The 27,483-nt window shown below is 43.9% G+C and overlaps 1 protein-coding gene across 1 annotated transcript; it reads right to left on the reverse strand.

Annotated features, from left to right (window-relative positions):
- Window positions 1-418: 418 nt before the first annotated feature.
- LOC138662912 (oocyte zinc finger protein XlCOF22-like) lies at window positions 419-25,907 on the reverse strand. The gene is made up of 8 exons (XM_069748913.1): window positions 25,695-25,907; window positions 24,417-24,563; window positions 24,108-24,287; window positions 23,902-24,025; window positions 23,721-23,818; window positions 20,541-20,631; window positions 4,512-4,622; window positions 419-2,736 (listed from the first exon to the last, which is right to left on the reverse strand). The coding sequence occupies exons 2-8, from the start codon at window positions 24,492-24,494 to the stop codon at window positions 1,463-1,465; spliced, it is 1,956 nt and encodes a 651-aa protein (XP_069605014.1). The 5' UTR covers window positions 24,495-24,563; window positions 25,695-25,907; the 3' UTR covers window positions 419-1,462.
- Window positions 25,908-27,483: the final 1,576 nt, after the last annotated feature.

Below are 27,483 nucleotides of genomic sequence, written 5' to 3' on the forward strand. Positions count from 1 at the left end.
ATGGCTATGAACAAACTTAAACTCTATATTACTTTTCTTAGAATAATCGTGAACGAAATCCATTTTCTCACCTGTGGAATATCTTTTCCTCTCCTGGATTGATCCAACCGTCAATGGATGGTCCTCTGTGTCTCTACTGAAATCCTCAGACCTCCGTCATGGGACACATCCAGCTCTTTATGGTTGGAGACACGAATCCTCACTGTAGGCTCTGTCTGATCCTTGTGACGTGAAATAGCAGAATTCCTGCCCCTTGAACAACAGGTGTTTAGCAGAGCTCTCCACCTCCGTGTGCAAGGGAAAAGATTTCACAAAAATCAGATTTGGAAGGGCTCGCCAAAATGTTAGAGGAAATAACAGTTTCTTACTTTTTTAAGTAAGAGCACAGTGAAGATAGAAAGGAAAGCAATATTGAATTGTGTGGATAAAGCAAATCTTGTTTAATGTTCATTCAAAAAGTGATGACAAAAATGAAGAAAAGTAAGTTCATAGCACGTAGTATTAGACTATAGAAGAGAAAACAAGCATTCATTGGTTCTTACATATGGTTTTGAAGTATGATGTGGTTTGGGTTGGAGATTCTCAAAGTATGAGAGATCTGTCTGAACACGAGTTAGGTCAGCTTATATACTATTTTGACCCAAAGGCTTACACTGGATCTATTTTTCCTGTCTCATAACCACATACGGTGATCTGCTGCTATGCTCATAGCCTCTACCATATTAGAAGAACACTAGTAACTTGCGGAATATGAATATTAGTTTTTTGTACATTACCTCATTTTGAAATGCTTAAGCATATAGCCTGTGACCTTTAAGAACCATTGTTTATCTCCAAACAGCTCCAAATAGCTACAGTTCTGACAAAAGCCCTATAGGTCTGACAAACAGAGAACAGATGTAGCAGCCACAATCCTCAGAATAACTCAGTCCCTCACTATCCAGAGTAAATATTTGCTAGTTAGAACCTGCATATGTAAAGTAATCTATATTTTTTATTATTATTATTGAAATACTAATATTTTATAGTGGCTTACGCTCCTTCTGGAGTGTGTCAATGACTGCCTTCTAGACATGTCCAGTCAGCAGTCTTCCTCATGATTGTGGAGCCTACTGAAACAGACCAAGGGACCTTTTTAAAATGTTTAGGAAGCCGTTCCAGGTGTTTTTATTCTAATTTACTGACTTAATGACTTTTGGGTTTTCATTCGCTGTAGGATCTAGTCATCAACAGAAATAAACACTTGAGATATATCACTCTGTAATGATTCTATATAACATAAGAGTTTCACTTTTTGCATTTAAGAACTGAAATAAATTAACTTTTTGATAATATTCTAATTTAGTGAGAAGCAATTGTATGTGACTATGTAAACACAATTAAGAACATAAAAAAGCTTCTCCCCTGTGTGAATTCTTTGGTGGCTAGAAAGAGATGGTTTCTTCACAAAACATTTTCCACATTATGAACATGAAAATGGCTTCACCCCTGTGTGTTTTCTTTGGTGGGTAACAAGATGTGTTTTCTGGTTAAAACATTTCCCACATTCTGAACAGGAAAAAGGCATCTCCCCTGTGTTGGTTTTCTGGTGGCTATCAAGATTCGTCTTCCTGCTAAAACATTTTCCACATTCTGAACATGAAAAAGGCTTCTCCCCTGTGTGGGTTTTCTGGTGGCTAACAAGATTCGATTTGTGGTTAAAACATTTCCCACATTCTGAGCAGGAAAAAGGCATCTCCCCTGTGTGGGTTTTCTGGTGGCTAGCAAGATTTGCTTTGCTGTTAAAACATTTCCCACATTCTGAACATGAAAAAGGCTTCTCCCCTGTGTGGGTTTTCTGGTGGCTAACAAGATTCGATTTGTAGTTAAAACATTTCCCACATTCTGAGCAGGAAAAAGGCCTCTTCCCTGTGTGGGTTTTCTGGTGGCTAACAAGATTCGATTTGTGGTTAAAACATTTCCCATATTCTGAGCAGGAAAAAGGCTTCTCCCCTGTGTGGGTTTTCTGGTGGCTAACAAGATTCCCTTTTTGGTTAAAACTTTTCCCACATTCTGAACATGAAAAAGGCTTCTCTCCTGTGTGGGTTTTCTGGTGGCTAACAAGATGCGCTTTCCTGTTAAAACGTTTCCCACATTCTAAACAGGAAAAAGGCTTCTCTCCTGTGTGAGACATATGATGTCTGATAAGAACTTTTTTATCTGTAAAACATTTCCCACATTCTGAACAAGAAAAAGGCTTCTCTCCTGTGTGAGTTCTTTGGTGGGTAGCAAGCTGCGCTTTCCGAATAAAACATTTTCCACATTCTGAACATGAAAATGGCTTCTTCTGTGTGTGAATTCTCTGGTGACTGACAAAATCTGATTTCTGGTTAAAACATCTCCCACACTTGGAACAAGAAATTTTATTGTCTGCTTTGTGAAGGTTTTGTTGTTTGAGAAAGGACTTTTCTAGGGGAAAACTATTTCCATATTCTGAAAATGAAAATGTCTTCATTGCTTTAGGAGCAGTTCGTTTTTTAATGCTTATTTTGTGATTTTGATTTTCCTTAGTAGTCGGTAATGAATCAGAAGACAGGATCTGTTCCACAGGATCAGATGACAGATCTTTGCTGTGAAGAGATGATGGTATATTTGGAGTAATGGCATTCACTTCAATTGTATCCTGTGGGATCTCAAGATTATCTGATTTAAACATTGAAGATGTCAGCTGTCCTGCTGATCTCCTGGTACAGTTATCTGCCAAGAATAAAACCAATTATTATTTTAGAATAAAATATCCTTGAATTCTATATTTTTGACCATTTCTACTTAAACGGTCTGTAAAAATGGCAAGTTATGCAAAATTATTGAATTATTCCCCAAGACAATGACAGTTTACAGTTTACTAGACTGTGCTCAAGCCACATTAAGCATCCATGCTTTTGGCATTACTATAGTGAGAAGAAATCACTTATTTTATGGCATGTATATCTCCTGGAGCACAATCTGGGCACTATGTGTTGGGTAATAACTTGGAATATTTGCAATTTTCACTTTCCAACATTCACTGCGCGTGCTAATATCTGGAAACTGCAAGTGGAATCAAAATAGTCACTATTCCTATAATTTATTGAGGGTTATAATTTACAAAATGGAGTCATTTTAACCCCTTCATGACCCCAGTTTTTTTGTTGTTGTACGTTTTTGTTTTTCGCTCTCCTTCCCAGAGCCATACTTTTTATTTTTCCGTCAATATGGCCATGTGAGGGCTTATTTTTTTTGCAGGACGCGTTTCACTTTTTAACGACATTATTGGTTTTAGCATGTCGTGTACTAGAAAACGGGGAAAAAATTCCAAGTGTGGTGAAATTGCAAAAAAGTGCAATCCCACACTTGTTTTTTGTTGGGCTTTTTTTGCTAGGTTCACTAAATGCTAAAACTGACCTGCCATTATGATTTTCCAGGTCAGTACGAGTTCATAGACACCAATCATGTCTAGGTTATTTTTTATCTAAGTGGTAAAAAAAAAATCAAAACTTTGCTTAAAAAAAATTGCGCACTTTTCCGATACCTGTAGCGTCTCCAATTTTCGTGATCTAGGGTTGGGTGATGGCTTATTTTTTGTGCGCTGAGCTGACATTTTTAATAATACCATTTTGGTGTAGATACATTCTTTTGATCGCCTGTTATTGCATTTTAATGCAATGTCACAGTGACCAAAAAAATCGTATTTCTGACGTGTCAATTTTTTTCTCACTACGCCGTTTAGCTTTCAGGTTCATTTTTTTATTGATAGATTGGGCGATTCTGAACGCGGCGATACGAAATATGTGTATATTTGATTTTTTTATTTTATTTTGAATGGGGTGAAAGGGGGGTGATATAAAACTTTTATATTTTTTTCATATTGTTTTAAAACATTTTTTTTTTACTTTTGCCATGCTTCAATAGCCTCCATGGGAGGCTAGAAGCTAGCATAGCCTGATCGGCTTTGCTACATAGGAGCGATGCTCAGATTGCTCCTATGTAGTAGATTTACTGCATTTCTATGAGTGCTGACCACAGGGTGGCGCTCACAGCAATCAGGCATCAACAGCCATAGAGGTCTTCAATAGACCTCTGGTTGTCATGCCGATGCATCGCTGACCCGATCACGTAATGGGGGTCAGCAATGCACGCATTTTAGGCCCGACGGCTGGAAGCGCTAGTTAAATGCCGCTGTCAGTGTTTGATAGTAGCATTTAACTAGTTAATAGAGGTGGGTGGATCGTGAATCCACCCCCCGCTATTGCGAGAACATGTCAGCTGTTTTGAACAGGCTTTGATGCGGGCTCACCGCCGGAGGCCACATCAAAGCGGGGGTTCTGACCTCGGATGCACTATCCCGTTCGAGGTCAGAAAGGGGTTAAAGGGATTTCATCTGCTCTGGTTTTCTGCAATTTTGTCATATTAGGAATTCTGCAAATGGTGTGTCCCATCTCCTCTGGGATCTGCTTCTGCAATGTCTGCTTTGGACACCAGACGCGGCTTACTCAATCTGCAGGCGATGCTGGTAACAGAGGTGGGGTTGGAACCAGAAGCTCTTGGCGGTGCAGGCTCTGCCCAGTCACTAAGATTAGGGTGCCTGGCATCTGTAGTACCATCTGCCAATTGGAAAGCATCAAACATTTTTTAATCAGATAAATTTGTATTAACGATAACAAGATTTACAACAGATCACATGTTCATACTCATTTTATGTTTTACAGTAAATTAACCCCGCATGGAGGCCATATCAGGAGCAAACAATAATTCGTAAGTAGTTGACAATATCAGAGTTCCAGTTTACCATAAATTGTACTCTATACTATATACTGGTAGAACATTAATCCTATCCTACCACGGCTGCCATAATTTATGGAAGAAATCTAGCTAGTCTCTCCTGGTGTAAATGCTTTTCTCAAGCTCAGTTATGTGGTTCGTTTGAGCAATGAATTCACGTCTGGACGGAGGCTCCTCTCTAACCCAATATTTTGCAATCAGTTTCCTTGCAATAAACAATCTTGCAATTACAATTTTAGTCGTATTGTCAGTTAATATTTACCCCAGTATACATATCAACGGATCCCTAGGAATAATGAACCCATACACCACTCCAATGCAGTTCAACACTACAATCCAATAGGAGGACAATCTGGGACAATGCCAAAGCATATGCAATATGTCCGCCTGAAATTGCGAACTCCTTGGGCAATCAGAGTGGGACTTCGAAAGTACCACACCCTACTAAAGCTTGAAGCATATTGCCGGAAGCTGACTGATACAGCCTTGATCTCCTCTAGTTCAGTCCTCTGTGCTCAGCTCCCGGCTTGTGTATTTGTTTCCTGTTGTGACCTCGGACTGTTTACTGACTGCTCTTATGTCTCCTGAGTTAGTATTTTCTCTGGCCTCTTGGTTCTGACACGGCTATCTGTCTATTCTTCCTCCCATCTTACTCCACAGAACAGTAGGTAACACTGTGCTTCAAGCCTTTGTGTAAGACCAAATCAATGTAGAGGGGTTAAAGAAGTTAAAGGGTAATGGGCAAAACTGTGAATATAGACAATTACACATCTACTGAAATGATCAAGCTGAACAATCATCCTCAGGAAAAAAAATGAGTAGTGGTGAAACTTCTCTGGAGTAATTGGAATATGGGACTCCGTGGCTCTAAGCAATATAAACTATCATAAGGACCAATATTTTCTGTCAGATAAAAGTCAAGAAGAAATATTAAAGGAAATAATGGTGTGCACTCAGGACAGAGGTAAGTAGGTGCTGGTAAAACAGACTGTGTGGTCCAAAACAGTCCAATATCAAAAATTACCGCACACTTGAAGCTGGTATGATGAAAATATATAACAAGTTTATTGTGTTCACAAAACAGGTTGCCACAAAAAGGAAACAAAAAGTGCAGATAGAAACCCAACGTTTCGACCCTCCCGGGCCTTATTCATGGGGTTACTATGGGAGTAAAGAAAACAGATTTAGACCTGGCAACATAAACAAGGATAAAAACAATGATAAACCATGTGAATAAACAAATATATACAAGTTTATATACACCAATACGTGGAATATAAATAGGCAAACAAACGATATCTACACATATTTACAAAAAGAGGAGCCAGAGATGGTAGGAGACTACTAAGAAAGGACAACAATCTCGATAAACAAGTGTCTGCCATATGTGTTCAAGGAAGTACCTATCAGGAATAGGGCTGAGGCATAAGCTAGTTACCTTGATGCACGCTAGGATACATATGTAGGTGGCAGGCATAGGGTAGGAGGGCAAGTCCCTTGGTATATAAGCTGTCCCTACTATATATATTTCAGGGGGCATGACTGCCTCCCTACACACGTATACAGGATCTCTATAGGCTCTCATTATGGCTCTGTCTAAGTTTAGCGACCGGGGTTGTCCATGTGAGAATACACATGTGTACATGGGTGCATATATATATATATATATATATATCTGTGTGACCGCATATGTTTACACACGGGCTCCTTTAATAACCCTATATGCACAGCCACCCGTATCACCACAGGGTCCGGCATTATGTAAATATGTGTAGATATCGTTTGTTTGCCTATTTATATTCCACATATTGGTGTATATAAACTTGTATATATTTCAGTTTGTTCACATGGTTTATCATTGTTTTTATCCTTGTTTATGTTGCCAGGTCTAAATCGGTTTTCTTTACTCCCGTAGTAACCCCATGAATAAGGCCAGGGAGGGTCGAAACGTTGGGCTTCTATCTGCACTTTTTGTTTCCTTTTTGTGGCAACCTGTTTTGTGAACACAATAAACTTGTTATATATTTGCATCATACCAGCTTCAAGAAGAAATATTAGACATTTAAATAGAACTTTCTTATAATAGTGCAGAGCTGAGGGATCTTAATTTTAGATCTCGTGCATTTGGTAATTGAAACCATTTTTTAAATACTACTAGGGAGTTAGACTCAGTTAAGTGAGGCAGGCCGATCCCACCACAATCAAACTATCATACAGAATGAACATGTAACAAAAAATGTAAAAAAAAAGTTACATCCTCAACAACAACATATGTATGAGGGGAGAACTCCAACACTAAACGGGTGTTGCACTCATTCATGGTGGACCATTGGAGCTACTATGAATCCTGACCAGAAGATTAGAGAAAATAATATTGCTCCCCATTCCAGGAGAGATTGTGCAGTAATCTGAATTTCTTAGGATCAGAAACAATGGAATTTATGAGGTGGAGTGAATCCATGAAACCAGGGCTGGAGCCAACACATCTCCTGCAGGCGGGAATAAATGTACGGTGGGTACAGAAAGTACTCAGACCCCTTTACATTTTTCACTCTTTGTTTCATTGCAGTCATTTGGTAAATTTAAAAAAGTTCATTTTTCTTTCATTAAATGTACACGCTGCACCCCATCTTGACTGAAAAAAATGAGAAACGTAGAAATTTTTGCAAATTTAATAAAAAAAGAAAAACTGAAATATCACATGGTGATAAGTATTCAGACCCTTTGCTCAGACACTCATATATCAGTCACACGCTGTCCATTTCCTCGTGATCCTCCTTGAGATGGTTCTACTCCATCATTGGAGGCCAGCTGTGTTTAATTAACCCCCGGAGCCTTTTTCAGTTTTGCGTTTTCATTTTTAACTCCCCTTCTCCTCAGAGCCATAACTTTTTTTATTTTTCCATCAATATGGCCATGTGAGGACTTGTTTTTGAGAGACGAGTTGTACTTTTGAATGACACCATTAATTTTACCATGTCGTGTACTAGAAAATGGGAAAAAATTCCAAGTGTGGTAAAATTAAAAAAAAAAAAAAGTGCAATCCCACACTTGTTTTTTGATTCTCCAGGTCATTATGAGTTCATAGTAGCATAGGATATACTTGGCACACTCGTATGGGTCTGATGCAAAAAAGTGTTTATTATATACATACAGTATTCAAACGTTTCGGTCTACCAAGGACCTTCCTCAGTGTGCTCTACAAATAAACAAAATAAAGTGCAACGTGTCCCGTATGTTGTGTGCTCAACGGAAACATGGAAGGAAAGGATTTTTAAATTCTGTAAAATATTATTCGCATATATGATGTATATTTTGTTATAATGTTTGGAGTGTCATTTCTGGTTTCTAACAGTTTACCATACGCGACCAGATATATTTCCTTATATATACTTTATATAATTTCTGTTTTCGGATTATGTCTATGCACTTTATTTTGTTTATTTGTAGAGCACACCGATGAAGGTCCTTGGTAGACCGAAACGTTTGAATACTGTATGTATATAATAAACACTTTTTTGCATCAGACCCATACGAGTGTGCCAAATATATCCTATACTACACTTCAAGGTCTGGGCACCTACTTCTTTGGCACCTCCACCCTCGGGCTGTGCTTATCATCTACTTTACCGCATTATGAGTTCATAGACACCAAACATGTCTAGGTTCTTTTTCATCTATGTGGTGAAAAAAAAAAAAAAAAACTTTGTTGAAAAAAAAATGAAAATTTGCTCCATTTTCCAATACTTGTAGTGTCTCATTTTTCACGATATCGGGTCGGGTGAGGGCTTATTTTTGGTGTGCCGAGCTGTCGTTTTTTAATAACATCATGTTGGTGCAGATACAATCTTTTGATCGCCCATTATTGCATTTTAATGCAATGTCGCGGCGACCAAAACAAGTAATTCTGGCAATTTTACTTTTTTCTCGCTATTCCGTTTAGCAATCAGGTTAATTCTTCTTTTTTTATTGATAGATCGGGCGATTCTCAATGCGGCGATATCAAAAATGTGTATGTTTATTTTATTGTTTTATTTTGAATGGGGCGTAAGGGGGGTGATTTGAATTTTTATATTTTTTATTTTTATATATTTAAAAACTTTTTTGTTTTACTTTTGGCATGCATCAATAGTCTTCATAAGAGACTAGAAGCTGCCACAACCCGATCGGCTCTGTTACATAGAGGCGATGTTCAGATGGCCTGTATATAGCAGATTTACTCACTTGCTATGAGCGCCGACCACTGGGTTGCGCTCACAGGAAGCCAGCACTGAGAACCATACAGGTCTCCAGGAGACCTCAGGTTGTCATGCCAACACATCGGTGACCCACGATCATGTGACGGAGGTAACCGGTGTGTGTATTTCCTTCGTGATTGCCATAAGTGAAATTTAAATGCCACTTCAGCATTTGACAGCGGCATTTAACTGGTTAATAGCCATGGGTGGATCTCTATTCCACCCGCGGCTATTGCGGGCACATGTCAGCTTTTCAAAACTGCTGACGTGTCCCCAGAAAGATTTGAGCTCACCTCCGGAGTCCACATCAAAGGGAGGGAGTCCGACTTCAGCGTACTATTACTCCCGATGTCGGTAAGGGGTTAAACTGATAGGACTTGATTTGGAAAGAGACACACCTGTCTATATAAGACCTCACAGCTCACAGTGGAAATCAGACCAAATGAGAATCATGAGGTCAAAGAAACTGGCCAAGGAGCTCAGAGACAGAATTGTGGCAAGTGTTGTGAATTCTGCTTTTGGGCTCCCTCCGGTGGTTGTAGGTGGTAATGCAGTTGTCCCTGGGCGGCAGTCCTGGACCGGTGTATCTGCTGATTGCAGTTCTGACTGGGGTATTTAGGTTTGCAGGACTCATTAGTCCTTGCCAGTTGTCAATGTTTCTAGGGAAGTGTTGGATCTCTGTCTGGCTTCTCCTGCTTAGCTGCCAATTCAGCAAAGATAAGTGTCTGTTTCTTTTTCCATGGCACACAAGCTGTGTGCTTGTTTTTTGATTGTATTCCTGCTCTGAGTGTAGGAGTCTCTGGAGTTGCAGATATACGTTCCAAGTCTTTAGTTAGATGGAGGAATTTTTGTGTAATCTGCTGTGGATATTTTTGGAAGGGTTTTAATACTGACCGCACAGAACTCTGTCCTATCCTTTCCTATTTTAGCTAGAAGTGGCCTCTTGAGCTCAATCCTGTTTTTCTGCCTGTGTGTGTTTTTCCTCTCCTACTCACAGCCAATATTTGTGGGGGGCTGCCTATCCTTTGGGGTTCTGCTCTGAGGCAAGATAGTATTCCTATTTCCATCTATAGGGGTATTTAGTCCTCAGGCTGTGACGAGGTGTCTAGGTTGTTAGGTACAACACACGGCTACTTCTAGTTGCGGTGTTAAGATCAGGATTTGCCGTCAGTATAGTTACCACTTACTCCAGTGAATGTTTTCATGCTGCTCCAAGGTCACCGGATCATAACAGTACAACTGGCCAATAATGAGTTAAATGCATCTCAGAAGAAGGGAAGAAAGGTGTTGAGCCATTTTTTTTTCTTCAGTCTGCTTTATATTCTCTTCCCTCTTAATCTCTGGGTGGCTGAGGAGCCTTGTGCTAGCATGAATGTTCAGGAAATAGCTTCTCGTGTAGACCAGCTTGCTGCTAGGGTACAGGGTATTTCGGATTATATTGTTCAGATTCCTGTTTTAGAACCGAAGATTCCTACTCCTGATTTGTTTTTTGGCAACAGGTCCAAATTTTTGAGTTTTAAAAACAACTGTAAACTGTTTTTTGCTTTGAGACCTCGATCCTCTGGTGATTCCATTCAGCGGGTTAAAATCGTCATCTCCCTGCTGCGTGGCGACCCGCAGGATTGGGCGTTTTCCCTGGAATCTGGGAGTCCGGCTTTGCTTAATGTAGACTCCTTTTTTCAGGCTTTAGGATTATTATATGATGAACGTAATTCTGTGGATCAACCTGAGAAGACCTTGTTGGCCCTGTCTCAGGGTCAAGAGGCGGCAGAATTGTATTGTCAGAAATTCAGAAAATGGTCTGTGTTGACTAAATGGAATAATGATGCTTTGGCGGCTATTTTCAGAAAGGGTCTTTCTGAATCCGTTAAAGATGTTATGGTGGGGTCTCCCACGCCATCCGGTCTGAGTGATTCTATGTCTCTGGCGATTCAGATTCACCGGCGCTTGCGGGAGCGCAGAACTGTGCGCGCTGTGGCGTTGTCCTCAGAACAGATTCCTGAGCCAATGCAGTGTGATAGGATTCTGTCTAAAACAGAACGACAAGGATTCAGACGTCAGAATAGGTTGTGTTATTATTGTGGCGACACTTCTCATGTCATTTCAGTCTGCCCTAAGCGGACAAAGAGGATCGCTAGTTCATTTACCATCAGTACTGTACAACCTAAATTTCTGTTATCTGTGTCCTTGATCTGCTCATTGTCATCATTTTCTGTCATGGCATTTGTGGCGCCGCCTTGAACTTAATGGACTTTGAGTTTGCCAGGCGTTGTGGTTTTCCCTTGCAGGCTTTGCAGAACCCTATTCCTTTAAGGGGCATTGATGCTACACCCTTGGCTAAAAATAAGCCCCAGTTTTGGACACAGGTGACCATGCGCATGGCGCCAGCCCATCGGGAAGATTGTCGATTTCTGGTGTTGCATAATTTGCATGATGCTATCGTGCTGGGTTTTCCGTGGTTGCAGGTACATAATCCTGTGTTGGATTGGAAGTCCATGTCTGTGACTAGTTGGGGTTGTCAGGGGGTTCATAATCATGTTCCTTTGATGTCAATCTCCTCTTCTTCCTCTTCTGAAATTCCAGAGTTTTTGTCTGATTTTCAGGATGTATTCGATGAGCCCAAGTCCAGTTTCCTTCCACCGCACAGGGACTGCGATTGTGCTATTGACTTGATTCCAGGCTGTAAGTTTCCTAAGGGTCGACTTTTCAACCTGTCTGTGCCTGAACATACCGCCATGCGGAGTTATATTAAGGAGTCTTTCGAGAAAGGGCATATTTGGCCATCTTCTTCACCGTTGGGAGCGGGGTTCTTTTTTGTTACTAAAAAAGATGGTTCCTTGAGACCCTGTATTGATTATCGCCTCTTGAATAAAATCACGTTCAAGTTTCAATACCCTTTACCTTTGCTTACCGATTTGTTTGCTAGGATTAAGGGAGCTAGTTGGTTTACGAAGATTGACCTTCGGGGGGCATATAATCTTGTTTGTATTAAGCAGGGTGATGAATGGAAAACTGCGTTTAACACGCCCGAAGGCCATTTTGAATACCTTGTGATGCCATTCGGGCTCACTAATGCTCCATCTGTTTTTCAGTCCTTCATGCATGATATCTTCTGGACTTATATTGATAAGTTCTTGATTGTATATTTGGACAATATTTTGATTTTTTCCGATGATTGGGAGTCTCATGTGGAACAGGTCAGGATGGTGTTTCAGATCCTTCGTGACAATGCCCTGTTTGTGAAAGGGTCTAAGTGTCTCTTTGGGGTGCAGAAGGTCTCTTTTTTGGGCTTTATTTTTTCTCCCTCGTCTATAGAGATGGATCCGGTTAAGGTTCAGGTCATTCATGATTGGATTCAGCTCACATCCGTGAAGAGCCTTCAGAAATTTTGGGGTTTTGCAAATTTTTATCGCTGTTTCATTGCTAATTTTTCCAGCGTGGTTAAACCCTTGACCGATTTGACGAAGAGAGGCGCTGATGTGGCGAATTGGTCCTCTGCGGCTGTCTCTGCCTTTCAGGAGCTTAAACGTCGATTTACTTCTGCTCCGGTGTTGCGCCAACCGGATGTTTCTCTTCTGTTTCAGGTTGAGGTTGATGCTTCTGAGATTGGGGCAGGGGCCGTTTTGTCTCAGAGGGATCCTGTTGGTTCCTTAATGAAACCGTGTGCCTTCTTTTCCTGTAAGTTTTCGCCTGCTGAACGCAATTGTGATGTCGGTAATCGGGAGTTGTTGGCTACGAAGTGGGCGTTTGAGGAGTGGCGAGATTGGCTTGAGGGAGCTAAGCACCGTATTGTGGTCTTGACCGATCATAAAAATTTGATTTACCTCGAGTCTGCCAAACGGCTGAATCCTAGACAGGCTCGATGGTCCTTGTTTTTTTCCCGTTTTGATTTCGTGGTCTCGTACCTTCCGGGTTCTAAGAACATTAAGGCTGATGCCCTCTCTAGGAGTTTTTTGCCTGATTCTCCTGAGGTCTTAGAACCGGTCGGTATTCTTAAAGAAGGGGTGGTCCTTTCTGCCATTTCCCCTGATTTACGACGGGTTCTTCAGGAATTTCAGGCTGACAAACCTGACCGCTGTCCTGTGCGGAAACTGTTTGTTCCTGACAGATGGACTAGTAGAGTGATTTCTGAGGTTCATTGTTCCGTGTTGGCTGGTCATCCTGGCATTTTTGGTACAAGAGACTTGGTTGGTAGGTCCTTTTGGTGGCCTTCTTTGTCGCGTTCTTTTGTGCAGTCCTGTGGGACTTGTGCGCGGGCCAAGCCTTGTTGTTCCCGTGCTAGTGGGTTGCTTTTGCCATTGCCGGTCCCTGAGAGGCCCTGGACGCATATTTCTATGGATTTTATTTCCGATCTTCCGGTTTGCCAGAGGATGCCGGTTATTTGGGTTGTTTGTGACCGATTCTCTAAGATGGTGTCTGCTGATCAGGATGATTGGGTGGCTTTCTTGCCATTGGCCGAGCTTGCCCTTAATAATCGGGCTAGTTCGGCTACTTTGGTTTCGCCTTTCTTTTGTAATTTTGGTTTTCATCCTCGTTTTTCTTCTGGGCAGGTTGAGCCTTCTGACTGTCCTGGTGTGGATTCTGTGGTTGACAGGTTGCAGCAGATTTGGGCTCATGTGGTGGACAATTTGGTGTTGTCTCAGGAGGAGGCTCAATGTTTTGCTAACCGTCGTCGGTGTGTTGGTTCCCGGCTTCGGGTTGGGGATCTGGTCTGGTTGTCTTCCCGTCATGTTCCTATGAAGGTTTCTTCTCCTAAATTTAAGCCTCGGTTTATTGGTCCTTATAGTGTGAAGGAACATGTTAAGAAGGATTCTCCATTTTGTGCTTTTCGACTCCATTTTGTTGTTTTGATATAAATTTTGTTAGTAGGCTAAAGTTTACAGCTGTTATGAGACCTTGATGAGATCTTGAGTGTTGCAATCTGCCAGGACATGAGACTGAGGGTGTATTGTTCTACGAGACTTTGACGTACAGACTGTTCCTGCATTCTTATAGGTTAAGAACTGTGAACGTGTTCTTATGCTGATTGGTTGAAGTATAATTTCTAGGACTATGAAAAGTCAGACAATAAACGGGGGCCCAGAGATCTGCTTGTTCCCCCCCAAACAGAGACATTCGTCTCCGTCTGGTCATTTTCAGTTGCCGGCAACGCCCTTTAGATTAATTTGGAAATCACTGAGTTAACCGTGAAGGATCACTTTAGATCCTCCCTCGACAATAGGATTTCTGAGATTATTAATCCGGTGTCTTTTCGACTGGCGCTTCCGGCCTCTTTTGCGATCCATAATGTCTTCCATAGATCTTTATTGTGGAAATATGTGGAGCCCGTTGTTCCCTCTGTTGATCCTCCGGCCCCTGTGTTGGTTGATGGGGAGTTGGAATATGTTGTGAAGATTTTGGATTCCCGTTTTTCGAGGCGGAGGCTTCAGTACCTTGTCAAATGGAAGGGTTATGGCCAGGAGGATAATTCTTGGGTTTTTGCCTCTGATGTCCATGCCGCTGATTTGGTTCGTGCCTTTCATCTGGCTCATCCTTATCTGCCTGGGGGCTCTGGTGAGGGTTCGGTTACCCCTCCTCAAGGGGGGGGTACTGTTGTGAATTCTGCTTTTGGGCTCGATCCGGTGGTTGTAGGTGGTAATGCAGTTGCCCCTGGGCGGCAGTCCTGGACCGGTGTATCTGCTGATTGCAGTTCTGACTGGGGTATTTAGGTTTGCAGGACTCATTAGTCCTTGCCAGTTGTCAATGTTTCTAGGGAAGTGTTGGATCTCTGTCTGGCTTCTCCTGCTTAGCTGCCAATTCAGCAAAGATAAGTGTCTGTTTCTTTTTCCATGGCACACAAGCTGTGTGCTTGTTTTTTGATTATATTCCTGCTCTGAGTGTATTAGTCTCTGGAGTTGCAGATATACGTTCCACGTCTTTAGTTAGATGGAGGAATTTTTGTATAATCTGCTGTGGATATTTTTGGAAGGGTTTTAATACTGACCGCACAGAACTCTGTCCTATCATTTCCTATTTTAGCTAGAAGTGGCCTCTTGTGCTAAATCCTGTTTTTCTGCCTGTGTGTGTTTTTCCTCTCCTACTCACAGCCAATATTTGTGGGGGGCTGCCTATCCTTTGGGGTTCTGCTCTGAGGCAAGATAGTATTCCTATTTCCATCTATAGGGGTATTTAGTCCTCCGGCTGTGACGAGGTGTCTAGGTTGTTAGGTACATCCCACGGCTACTTCTAGTTGCGGTGTTAAGATCAGGATTTGCCATCAGTATAGTTACTACTTACTCCAGTGAAAGTTTTCATGCTGCTCCAAGGTCACCGGATCATAACAGGCAAGGCACAGATCTGGCCAAAGTTACAACAGAATTTCTGCAGTACTCAAGATTCCTAAGAGCACAGTGGCCTCCATAATCCTTAAATGGAAGAAGTTTGGGACCAACAGAAGTCTTCCTAGACCTGGCCGTCTAGCCAAACTGAGCAATTGTGGGAGAAGAGCCTTGGTGAGAGAGGTAAAGAACCCCAAAATCACTGTGGCCGAGCTCCGGAGATGAAGTAGGGAGATGGGAGAAAGTTCCACAAAGTCAACTATCACTGCAGCCCTCCACCAGTCGGGCCTTTATGGCAGGGTAGCCTGACGAAAGCCTCTCCTCAGTGCAAGACATATGAAAGCCCACATAGTTTGCTAAAAAAACACATGAAGGACTCCCAGACTATGAGAAATAAGATTCTCTGCTCTGATGAGATGAAGACAGACTTTTTGGGTGATAATTCTAAGCGGTATGTGTGGAGAAAACTAGGCACTACTCATCACCTGCCCAATACAATCCCTACAGTGAAACATGGTGGTGGCAGCATCATGTTATGGGGGTGTTTTTCAGCTGCAGGGACAGGACAACTAGTTGTCATTGAAGGAAACATGAATGCGGCCAAGTACAGAGATATCCTGGATGAAAACCTCTTCCAGAGTACTCTGGTCCTCAGACTTAGCCGAAGGTTCACCTTCCAACAAGACAATGACCCTAAGCACACAGCTAAAATGGCTTCAGAACACCTCTGTGACCATTCCTGACCGGCCCAGCCAGAGCCCTAACCTAAACCCGATTGAGCATCTATGGAGAGACCTCAAAATGGCTGTCCACCAACATGCACCATCCAACCTGACGGAACTGGCAGAGGATCCCCAAATCCAGGGGTGAAAAACTTGTTGCATCATTCCCAAGAAGTCTCATGGCTGTACTAGCTCTAAAGGGTTAATACTGAGCAAAGGGTCTGAATACTCATGACCATGTGATATTTCAGTTTTTCTTTTTAATAAATTTGCAAAAATTACTACATTTTTGTTTTTTTCCAGTAAAGATGGGGTGCAGAGTGTACATTAATGAGAAGAAAAATTAAGTTTTTTTGAATTTCCAAATGGCTGCAATGAAACAATGAAAAATTTAAAGTCTTCTTCTAAATACTTTCCATACCCAATGTATATTACAGCCATCAGCCACGCACAACTTAGAGATACATCATGGCACCGATGTGATGTTTATTATGTAGTTTATCACAATCTTGTATGAAGTTAGTCGGTTTTACTACAAATTGAAAAGTCAGGATAAAGGGAAACTCTGTTATTGTGCAGAAATTCACACTTGGCCTCACTGCACATTTAATGTTGTCGATCATAAAAGTGAAGTTTGGCCAGAAAGACGGGACCTGGTCTTGTAGGGACCATATGATCACATTCAGCAGCACAGAAGGGAGACAAGGGAGATTCATCCGATATCAGGGATCTAAAAACGACCCAAGCGATCCATAATAGGATGAACAGCCAGAGACATAATATTAGGAAAGGTGTAATCTGTCTGTTTAGGCATTTCGTTTTAGAATATAAACGAGATCCCACCAGTTTAACCCCTTAGTGACAGAGCCAATTTGGTACTTAATGACCGAGCCAATTTTTACAATTCTGACCACTGTCACTTTATGAGGTTATAACTCTGGAAAGCATAGAAGGATCCCGCTGATTCTGAGACTGTTTTTTGGTGACATATTTTTCTTCATGTTAGTGGTAACATTTCTTCGATATTACTTGCGATTATTTATGAAAAAGACGGAAATATGGTGAAAATTTTTAAAATTTTGCAATTTTCAAACTTTGAATTTTTATGCCCTTAAATCAGAGAGATATGTCACGAAAAATAATTAATAAATAACATTTCCCACATGTCTACTTTACAGCAGCACAATTTTGGAAACAATTATTTTTTTTTGGTTAGGAAGTTAAAAGGGTTAAAAGTTCACCAGCGATTTCTCATTTTTACAACAAAATTTACAAAACGATTTTTTTAGGGACCACCTCACATTTAAAGTCACTTTGAGGGGTCTATATGGCTGAAAAAACGCAAACTTGACACCATTCTAAAAACTACACCCCTCAACGTGCTCAAAACTACATTCAAGAAGTTTATTAACCCTTGACGTGCTTCACAGCAACTGAAACAATGTGGAAGGAAAAAATGACGGCTGACGTCAGTGTCAGTTGCCGGGGCAAGTGCGCGCTTCAGCTGAGTGGAGGGAGCTTCGCTTTCGCCGCAGGAGCGCGGTCAGGTAAGAACTTCTTTTTTTTTTAATATTGAGAGCAGCGATTCAGGGGACCCGGGGCTGAATGCTGGACACACTGGGGGTTGAATGCTGGACACACTGGGGCAGAATGCTGGACACACTGGGGCAGAATGCTGGACACACTGGGGGTTGAATGCTGGACACACTGGGGGCTGAATGCTGGAGCACTGGGGGTAGAATGCTGGACACACTGGGGCAGAATGCTGGACACACTGGGGGCAGAATGCTGGACACACTGGGGGCAGAATGCTGGACACACTGGGGGCAGAATGCTGGACACACTGGGGGCAGAATGCTGGACACACTGGGGGCAGAATGCTGGACACACTGGGGGCAGAATGCTGGACACACTGGGGCCAGAATGCTGGACACACTGGGGGCAGAATGCTGGACACACTGGGGGCAGAATGCTGGACACACTGGGGGCAGAATGCTGGACACACTGGGGGCAGAATGCTGGACACACTGGGGGCAGAATGCTGGACACACTGGGGGCAGAATGCTGGACACACTGGGGGCAGAATGCTGGACACACTGGGGCCAGAATGCTGGACACACTGGGGCCAGAATGCTGGACACACTGGGGCAGAATGCTGGACACACTGGGGCAGAATGCTGGACACACTGGGGCAGAATGCTGGACACACTGGGCCAGAATGCTGGACACACTGGGGCAGAATGCTGGACACACTGGGGCAGAATGCTGGACACACTGGGGGCGGGATGCTGGACACACTGGGGCAGAATGCTGGACACACTGGGGGCAGAATGCCGGACACACTGGGGGCAGGATGCTGGACACACTTGGGCACGATGCTGGACACACTGGGGCAGAATGCCGGACACACTGGGGGCAGAATGCTGGACACACTGGGGCCAGAATGCTGGACACACTTGGGCGGGATGCTGGACACACTTGGGCGGGATGCTGGACACATTGGGGCAGAATGCTGGACACACTGGGAGCAGAATGCTGGACACACTGGGGCACAATGCTGGTGGACACACTGGGGCAGAATGCTGGACACACTGGGGGCGGAATGCTGGACACACTGGGGGCAGAATGCTGGTGGACACCCTGGGGCAGAATGCTGGTGGACACACTGGGGGCAGAATGCTGGTGGACACACTGGGGCAGAATGCTGGACACACTGGGGGCAGAATGCCGGACACACTGGGGGCAGAATGCCGGACACACTGGGGGCAGAATGCCGGACACACTGGGGGCAGAATGCTGGACACACTGGGGGCAGGACTGGAGACAGGTGGGGCAAGAATGGAGATACGGGGCATGATTGGAGACACGGGGCAGAATGAAAGACATGGGGCAGGATTGGATCATGGGGCAGGATGAATATGATGGAGACAGATGGGGCAGGATGGGGAGATCATATGGGGCAGAATGGATACTCATGAGGGCAGGATGGGAGAACATATGGCTGAAGCCAGGAATGAGACACACAGGACCCAGGATGGGGGATATTATTACCATAGGGGCGAATTACAGGATATTATTACTGCAGTGATGTATTTATTTTATTTTTTGAGGATACTGTTTTAAATGGGGGGGTGGTCCTTTTACTGTGTAGAGTGATACTATGTCGCCTTTGATGGAATGGTCTGTGGGTGTCAAGTTGCATTTTCAGAGCCCCTGATGTACCTAAACAGTAGAATCCCCCCACAAGTGAACCCATTTTGGAAACTAGACCCCCAAAGGAACTTATCTAGGTATGTGGTGATCATTTTGAATGCCCAAGTGCTTCACAGAAGTTTGACGCAGAGCCATGAAGATAAAAAATCATTTTTTTCACACAAAAATGATTTTTTAGCCCCCAATTTTTATTTATTTTTGCAAGGGTAACAGGAGAAACTGGACCCCAAAAGTTGTTGTCCAATCAGTCCAGAGTACGCTGATAACCCATATGGGGGGTAAACTACTGTTTGGGCACACGGCAGAGCTCAGAAGGGAGGGAGCACCAATTCACTTTTTGAACGCAAAATTGACTGTCGCGTTTGGAGACCCCCTGATGTACCTAAACAGTGGAAACCCCCCAATTCTAACTCCAACCATAACCCCAACACACCCCTAACGCTAATCCCAACCCTAACTGTAATCAAATCCCTAATCCCAACACACCCCTAATCATAATCTCAACCCTAACCTCAAACCTAACCCTAATCCCAAACGTAACCCTAATACCAACCCTAACCCTAATCCATACCCTAATCCCAACCCTAACCCTAATTGGAAAATAGAAATACATACTTTTTTTATTTTATCATTTTTTCCTAACTAAGGGGGTGATAAAGGGGGTTTGGGGTTGTTTACTATTTTTTTTATTTTGATCACTGTGATAGGATCTCACAACGTATCATTTGTATATGCCTGAGGAAGGAGCTGGTTCACATCGGAAATGAGTAGAATGTTAAAATGAAAAGTTTGTTGTTTTTTTTTAACATTCATTTGTTTTGATACCCAACTTTCTGGCTCAGCACTTGGCAGCTCTTTTCAAAACCCTGATTTTTTCCTTCTTCCCATATCAGGGATTTTGGAAGCCAACAGCATCATTACCCTCCGTTTTCTCATCATAATATATTTCTATCTTGTCAGCACATTCTACGCACGCTGTCATTTGGCTTTATAGATCACAGATCTGGGCAGGTAATGGTCAGTGTCTTCTAATCTCAGGGGGTAGGTGTATCCTCCAGGGTGAAAGTTCTATAGAAAAGGGCTTTCAATGACCAAAGTCATTAGAACAATTTTGGGTGGAGGAGAATGTTGTGGTCTAGAGGTAAAAAGGTGATCATGGTAATACGGCTGGACTACACCACCGATAAAGCAGCCACAGCCGGTGATGAGAAGAATCTGTGACTTCTCTGCATTTAGTGGTTACTACTCACCTGGGTAGTCATATGTGGGAATCCCCTCTTTACACCACTCATCCCCCCTCACATATGTCTCTGTAGTATTAATATGGGTCAGATCTTCACCCTGAAACAAATATTGTAAAAGTCACCGACAGATGGAGAAGTCACATCTATGATCAGCTCTAATCCTGCCATCTCCACCGCTCTCATTACACAAGCATTAAACATATAATACTGGTGGATAACACAAGACTGAGCACAAGACCTTCACCGGCGTCTACACATTGTGACAGGGTCACTGGTAAGGTGATAGAGGAGATATGTGTCACTGCTCTTAACGGCGTCAGTGGTGTAAAACCAGAGCATTTTTTCTCCAGCACACTACGTGTTGTGAGGGTTAAGTTGTATAAACAGGGCTTGTTTTATGTGGACCTTCACAGAGCGGGTGGGAGAAGGTCCACTTTATCTCCCCTGGCAGACCTGCCAGGACCTGCATGAGGTTATGGTCATGTGATCAATCACATGATGGGGAAGTTACAGGCTTGGTTTGAAATAACCGAGCTCTACGGGCAGTCTGGGTTCAGCTAGCCTGGAGAGAGGACTCCAGAGGCTTTGTGGCTCGTCAAGCACAGACTGAACCTGTCCTGCTCCAGGGCGGGGTGCCACCCGCAACATACGGACTGTGCTGCTCCAGGGCGGGGTGCCACCCGCAACATACGGACTGTGCTGCTCCAGGGCGGGGTGCCACCCGCAACATACGGACTGCGCTGCTCCAGGGTGGGGTGCCACCTGCAACATACGGACTGTGCTGCAGTTTTTTTTCTTTTGTTATTTTGCTCCAGTTTTAGCCAAAAATTCTAAGTTTGTTTTCCCCACAACTTGGTTTATGCTGCCTTAAAATAAACCAACGAGGATTTAAAGAGACAGTGTTCCTATTTTTCCTACCTCTGTGTGCCGCCACGTGAGTGTGGGACACCCGCCAGGGCCGTGGGGTACTCGGTACTGGGTCTGGTACTTAAAGGGGATGTCACAATGGCAGCAACCCGGTCCGTGGTCCTGGGCGCCTAAGTCAAAGGGAATGTCCTTAAAGGGTCATTGAATAAAGTTTGTGCTCGTGATGCCACCTGTGGAATTTGGTCAGGGTAACTGACGCTGCTTAAAGGGGTCCTCTGGGGAGATGTTGTGGCAGCAGTGATGGTATGGCTTCCCACAGATGAAGCTGGGTCCCCAGGGCTTCCAGTGTATTGATAAAGATGGTGGGTGGTGACGGAGGACACAAGGAAACGGAGGACACAAATTTGCAGTCTTTTTACCTGGTTTACTGATGAATTCAGGCAGCCACAGTCCATGGCACCAAATCACAGGTACAGGTAGGATCCGGCTGGCTTGGAAGCGAGTTGGGATTCCCCTTTACCAGGTGGCGTTAGAAGCCTTCCTTCTAGCGCGGTGGTGTAGTCCCTTGCTGCCTTAAGGCTCTCACAAGGTCCTCACGTGATCTCTCTGTCCCCCTTGTAGGTAGGACACTAACCCGTATAACAGGTGGCTTGAGCCTTTTTCTCAGGCTGGTAAAGGGTCATGGATATTGCCACTCAACCTAAGAACAGCAACCTGCAGCTGCCCAGAAAAGGCACATCTATTAGATACGCCAATTCTGGTGCTTTGCCTGGCTCTTCCCACTTGCCCTGTAGCGGTGGCAAGAGGGGTTAATATTTGTGGGGTCGATTTCATCTTTGTATTGTCAGGTGACATCAAGCCCACAGCTTAGTAATGGAGAGGTGTCTATAAAACACCTCTACATTACTAATCCTATAGTTATATGGTAAATAAAGACACAGCAAATAATAAAGTCTTTTAATTGGAAAAAAATGACAGACTCCTTTAATATTCTCAATTAAACCATACTTACGACCTCGTCTAATTCCACCGAAGCCCTCGATCTCCTGTAATAAAAATAAAATAACAAAACAACAACAATATACCATACCGGTCTCTCGTTCTGTCCCACGCCGTAATCCATGTCTGGGGGATAATTAGTTTTCAACATGGACGGTGCCAAGATGCGACCATCCAGGCTGAGAACCACTGGTGAATGAGCTGATAAGAGCACAGCATCATTGACCAGCAGTGACCTCAGGACTGTGGGAAAATGCCAGTGATGATGTCATCGCTAGTCACTGAGGCAGCTCATTCACCAGTAGTTTTCAGCCTGGACGGTCTCATGATGGCACCCTTCAGGCTGAAAACTATTTGCCACCCAGACATGGATTACAGCGTGGGGCAGAACGACAGACAGGTATGGTATATTGCTGTTTTTTTATTTTACTTTTATTACAGGAGATCGAGGACTTTGGTGGAATTAGGCAATGCAGTACGTATGGTTTACTTTGAATTTAATAAAGGAGTCTGTAATTTTTTCAATTAAAGGACTTTATTCTTGCTGTGTCTTTATTTACATATAACTATAGGATTAGTAATGGATAGGTGGCTTATAGACACTTCTCTATTACTAAGCTGTGGGCTTGATGTCACCTGAAAATATAACGGTGACATCAATCCCACAAATATTAACCCCACTTGCCACCACTGCAGGGCAAGTGGGAAGACCCGGGCAAAGTGCCACAATTGGCGCATCTAAGAAATGCGCCTTTTCTGGGAAGCTGCGGGCTGCTGTTTTTAGGCTGGAGGGGGGCCTAAAGCAATAGCCCCTTACCAGCCTGAGAATACCAGCCCCCAGCTACGAGCTTTAGTAAGGCTGGTTGCAAAAAATGCGTTGGACCCGATGCCGTTTAATTAATTTATTATTTATTAAAATATATATATAAAAAATAACAATGTGGGGACCCCGATCATCTGCTCCTGCTGTCACTGTTATTAGCGGCAGCAAGTGTCGGATGATGGGAGTAACAGTCCCTAAAGCCCCCACCTGCTGTCATCGTTCAGACTTTAATATAACTCATCATTCTCTTCTGCTCCTGCCGATCGCTGGCCGAGCAGGGGAGAACGATGAGAGCCGTCTTCAGCACCCGTCACAGGGGAACAGCGCTTACAGTAGCACTTCTTCCCAGGCGGCCGTCTGTGTGGTACTGAGGCAGCACACGGTTGCCACACATGTGCCGCAAGTATTACAGACACGGATATCTCAGGTATTGGTTTTTCCGGGATCGGAAATAAACGGACGTGTCTGAGTTCTGATGACACCTTCTCTCCATCTACCTGATGATCCTGAGGAACATTGGGATCTTCTTGGTTACAGTCGTGTGGAAGAAGAGGACGGGGACATCTCTCTGGTGTTGTCATCTTACTGGATAGATCTGGAGGAAACACATACAGGGACTGAATTCATTCTTTACATACAGATAATTATAGGCCGTGTGTATTTAGTCCTGTCTATTACCTGGAGATGTGAGGGGCTGGGGAACCTCCATTATGGCGTTCTTGTACAGATCTCTGTGTCCTTCTAAATACTCCCACTCCTCCATGGAGAAATAGACAGCGACATCCTGACACCTTATAGGAACCTGACACATACAATGATACCGTCATCCCCCGATCCCTTCATAGTGTTACTGTATAATGTCCCAGCATTCCCAGCAGTGTCACCTCTCCAGTCAGCAGCTCAATCATCTTGTAGATGAGTTCTAGGATCTTCTGGTCATTGATGTCCTCATGGATAAGGGGGTGAGGTGGAGGCCCCGTGATTGGGCTCAGGGGTCTTCCCCATCCCTCAGACACAGGGTCCTGACAGCGATCACTAGAGGTCTTCTTCACCACTGTGTAATCCTGGTAATGGAGAGACACATTAATAATTCTCACTACAGACATTTCCAGAGTCCTCACCTCTGCAGTTCTGTCCATCTGTTATTCCCATAGATAAGAATGATGTAATGTGACGTCATCAAAATCTCTCACCTCTCCAGTAAGCCGAAAGAGGATCTCTAGGGTGAGGTGTAATATCCTCTCCGCCATCTTGTCTCTGTCCATATCCATCTTTGATTTGTAAATCAGAAAAATGTTCTTTTGTAGATCTTCACTGAGAGGATCCGATATTGTAGAGACCTGAATGAGAAGATGAGCCGATGTAACATCATAAGAATCCTGTGTAATAATACAATTACTGGAGATAATAAGGGAAACATATGAGGAGACTTATTATTTTACAGTATTTAGTTTCCTTCTTTACATCTACTAATAAATCCTATATATTTAGTGTTGGCCTAATGCATATTGATCTGTATGTATTGCAACAACTATTGTTTGTTTAATATGATGTGATTTATATATCTGCATGCATATTGTTCACATGTCAACAAAGTTAAAAAAAAAAAAAAAAAAAAAAGAGTCCTCATTTACAGACAGGATGTTCCTCCTCCCCTTCCCTGTGAGCACATTTCTTGTGTGTAGCTGAGTCCTTCTGACTCACAGCAGATCTCTCTCTCTCAGAAACCAGATTGATCCTGTTCTCATGTTTTAAGCTGGATATTCTTAATTCTTAATAAATGAACATTCTCTGTTGCTCGTTGTGGACATCACGCTGATTAACCCGCTGCTAACATTTAGGCCACAGACAACAAGCAGTTTGTTCCTCGGAGTCGGCAGCTGAATACGTTTCTCATAGACTCATCTTCCATAACGCTAATTCTCGTCTCATTTACCGACCCTGGAATCGGCATTAGCAATACTGCAGGAGATATTCATTACACGCGACATGAGAAATAACTACTTCATGGTGAGGACGACATCTTCATCTTCTACTACGGCTCTAGAGACATATTTGGCCGGAGTCAGTCACTGACTCCATCACCACCGGCCTCTATATGAAGGTTTCCCGTCTTCCCCGCACTGTAATCTTCTATCACGTTAGATCTCAGCTCTGATTCACACACAGAAGTTTGAGGCTTTTATAAGAGACTAGATGGTGGCCCGATTCTAACGTATCGGGTATTCTAGAATATGTAGGTAGTACATAGCACAGGCTACGTACTATATTGCACAGTGACGTAGTATATAACATAGCTACATAGTATATAACATAGCCACATAGTGTATTGTACAGGTGTGTAGTATATTGGTCAGCGACGTAGTGAGGCCAATGTCTCCATGTACAGGGCTTCTTTCTCGGGATATGATGGGTTTTCTTTGGCACTTTCCCCCATTAGAAGGGACACCGGTGGATATTGGGGTCTTTACCTGCTACAGTCCTGGTGGGATTTACTCGGTAAAGTGGACGTTGGACAAATATCACCATCAATTACCATCAGACTGAAGGAACATCGCTCCTCTATTCGGCTCTATGGATCTAGGATGAAATCCACTGCGGCCCCTGCAAGAAAAGAAGGAGAAAGAGCAGAAGTTGGGAAAGACCACCATGGCCTGAGATTTATATGGCTGCTGTGTGCGCACAGGACCTGTGATGAGGTCACAGGAGAGGAGGGGTCAGGGGTCACATGATCTGGGGCCTCTGTGTATATGCAGGACTCTGCTGTGCTGGTTGTCATGGTGCTGGATGAGGGGAAGTTTCTGTGTGGGGTCAGGAGGGGTTTACAGTGTGGATGTAGCGGAGCCGCGTGTAAAGGGTGTACAGAGCAGAGCAGTGTGTGTACGAGGTGTATGGAGCGCAGCCGTGTGTGTACGGAGCAAAGCCTGGCATGTACTGAGCGGAGCCCTGTTTGTATGGGGTCCTGTGTACTGACCAACCATATACCCCCAGCTTCGGTCACAGACCCCTCTGTGTATGCTGTATACACCCATATACCCCCAGCTTTGGTCACAGACCCCCTCTGTGCACGCTTTATACACCCATATACCCCCAGCTTTGGTCACAAAACCCCTCTGTGTACGCTGTATACACCCGTATACCCCCAGCTTCGGTCACAGACCCCCCTGTGTACGCTGTAAACACCCGTATACCCCCAGCTTCGGTCACAGACCCCTCTGTGTACGCTGTATACACCCGTATACCCCCAGCTTTGGTCACAGACCCCTCTGTGTACGCTGTATACACCCGTATACCCTCAGTTTCGGCCGCACACCCCTCTGTGTACACTCTATACACACGTATACCCCCAGCTTCGGCCGCACACCCCTCTGTGTACACTGTATACACCCGTATACCCCTAGCTTTGGTCACAGACCCCCCTGTGCACGCTGTATACACCTGTATACCCTGAGCTTTGATCACAGACCCCCCTGTGTACGCTGTATACACCCATATACCCCCAGCTTCGGTCACAGACCCCTCTGTGTACTCTGTATACACCCGTATACCCCCAGCTTCAGTTGCAGACCCCTCTGTGCACCCTGTATACAGCTGTATACCCCCAGCTTCGGTCATAGACCCCTGTGTGTATGCTGTATACACCCGTATACCTCCAGCTTCGGTCAGACTCCCCTGTGTACGCTGTATACAACCGTATACCCCCAGCTTCGGTCACAGACCCCCCTGTGCACGCTATATACCCCCTTCTTCGGTCACAGACCTCTCTGTGTACGCTGTATACACCCGTTTACCCTTAGCATCGGTCACAGACCCCCCTGTGTAGGCTGTGTACACCCGTATACCCCCAGCTTCAGTCACAGACCCCTCTGTGTACTCTGTATACACATGTACAGTATATCCCCAACTTCGGTCTCAGACTCCCCTGTGTATACTGTATACACCCGTATACCCCCAGCTTCGGTCACAGACCCCCCTGTGTACACTGTATACACCCACATACCCCCAGCTTTGGTCAGACCCCCCTGTGTACACTGTATACACCTGTATACTCCCAGCTTCAGTCACAGACACATCTGTGTACGCTGTATACACTCGTATACCCCCAGCTTCGATCACAGACCCTTCTGTGTACTCTGTATACACCCATATACCACCAGCTTCGATCACAGACCCTTCTGTGTACTCTGTATACACCCATATACCACTAGCTTCGGTCACAGACCCCCCTGTGTACACTGTATACACCTGTATACCCCAGCT

The sequence above is a fragment of the Ranitomeya imitator genome, chromosome 2 (genome assembly GCF_032444005.1).
Source record: "Ranitomeya imitator isolate aRanImi1 chromosome 2, aRanImi1.pri, whole genome shotgun sequence".
NCBI classification, from domain to species: domain Eukaryota; kingdom Metazoa; phylum Chordata; class Amphibia; order Anura; family Dendrobatidae; genus Ranitomeya; species Ranitomeya imitator.

Bases quoted from the DNA above. Each gene is read 5' to 3' on its own strand.
- LOC138662912 (XM_069748913.1), bottom strand. From the start codon at position 24,494: ATGGATATGGACAGAGACAAGATGGCGGAGAGGATATTACACCTCACC. The intron at 20,632-23,720 runs GTAGATGGAGAG...TATTTGTTTCAG, and splicing joins ATGTTCCTCAGGATCATCAG to GGTGAAGATCTGACCCATAT. The intron at 4,623-20,540 runs GTGAGTAGTAAC...TCCAATTGGCAG, and splicing joins TCCCACATATGACTACCCAG to ATGGTACTACAGATGCCAGG.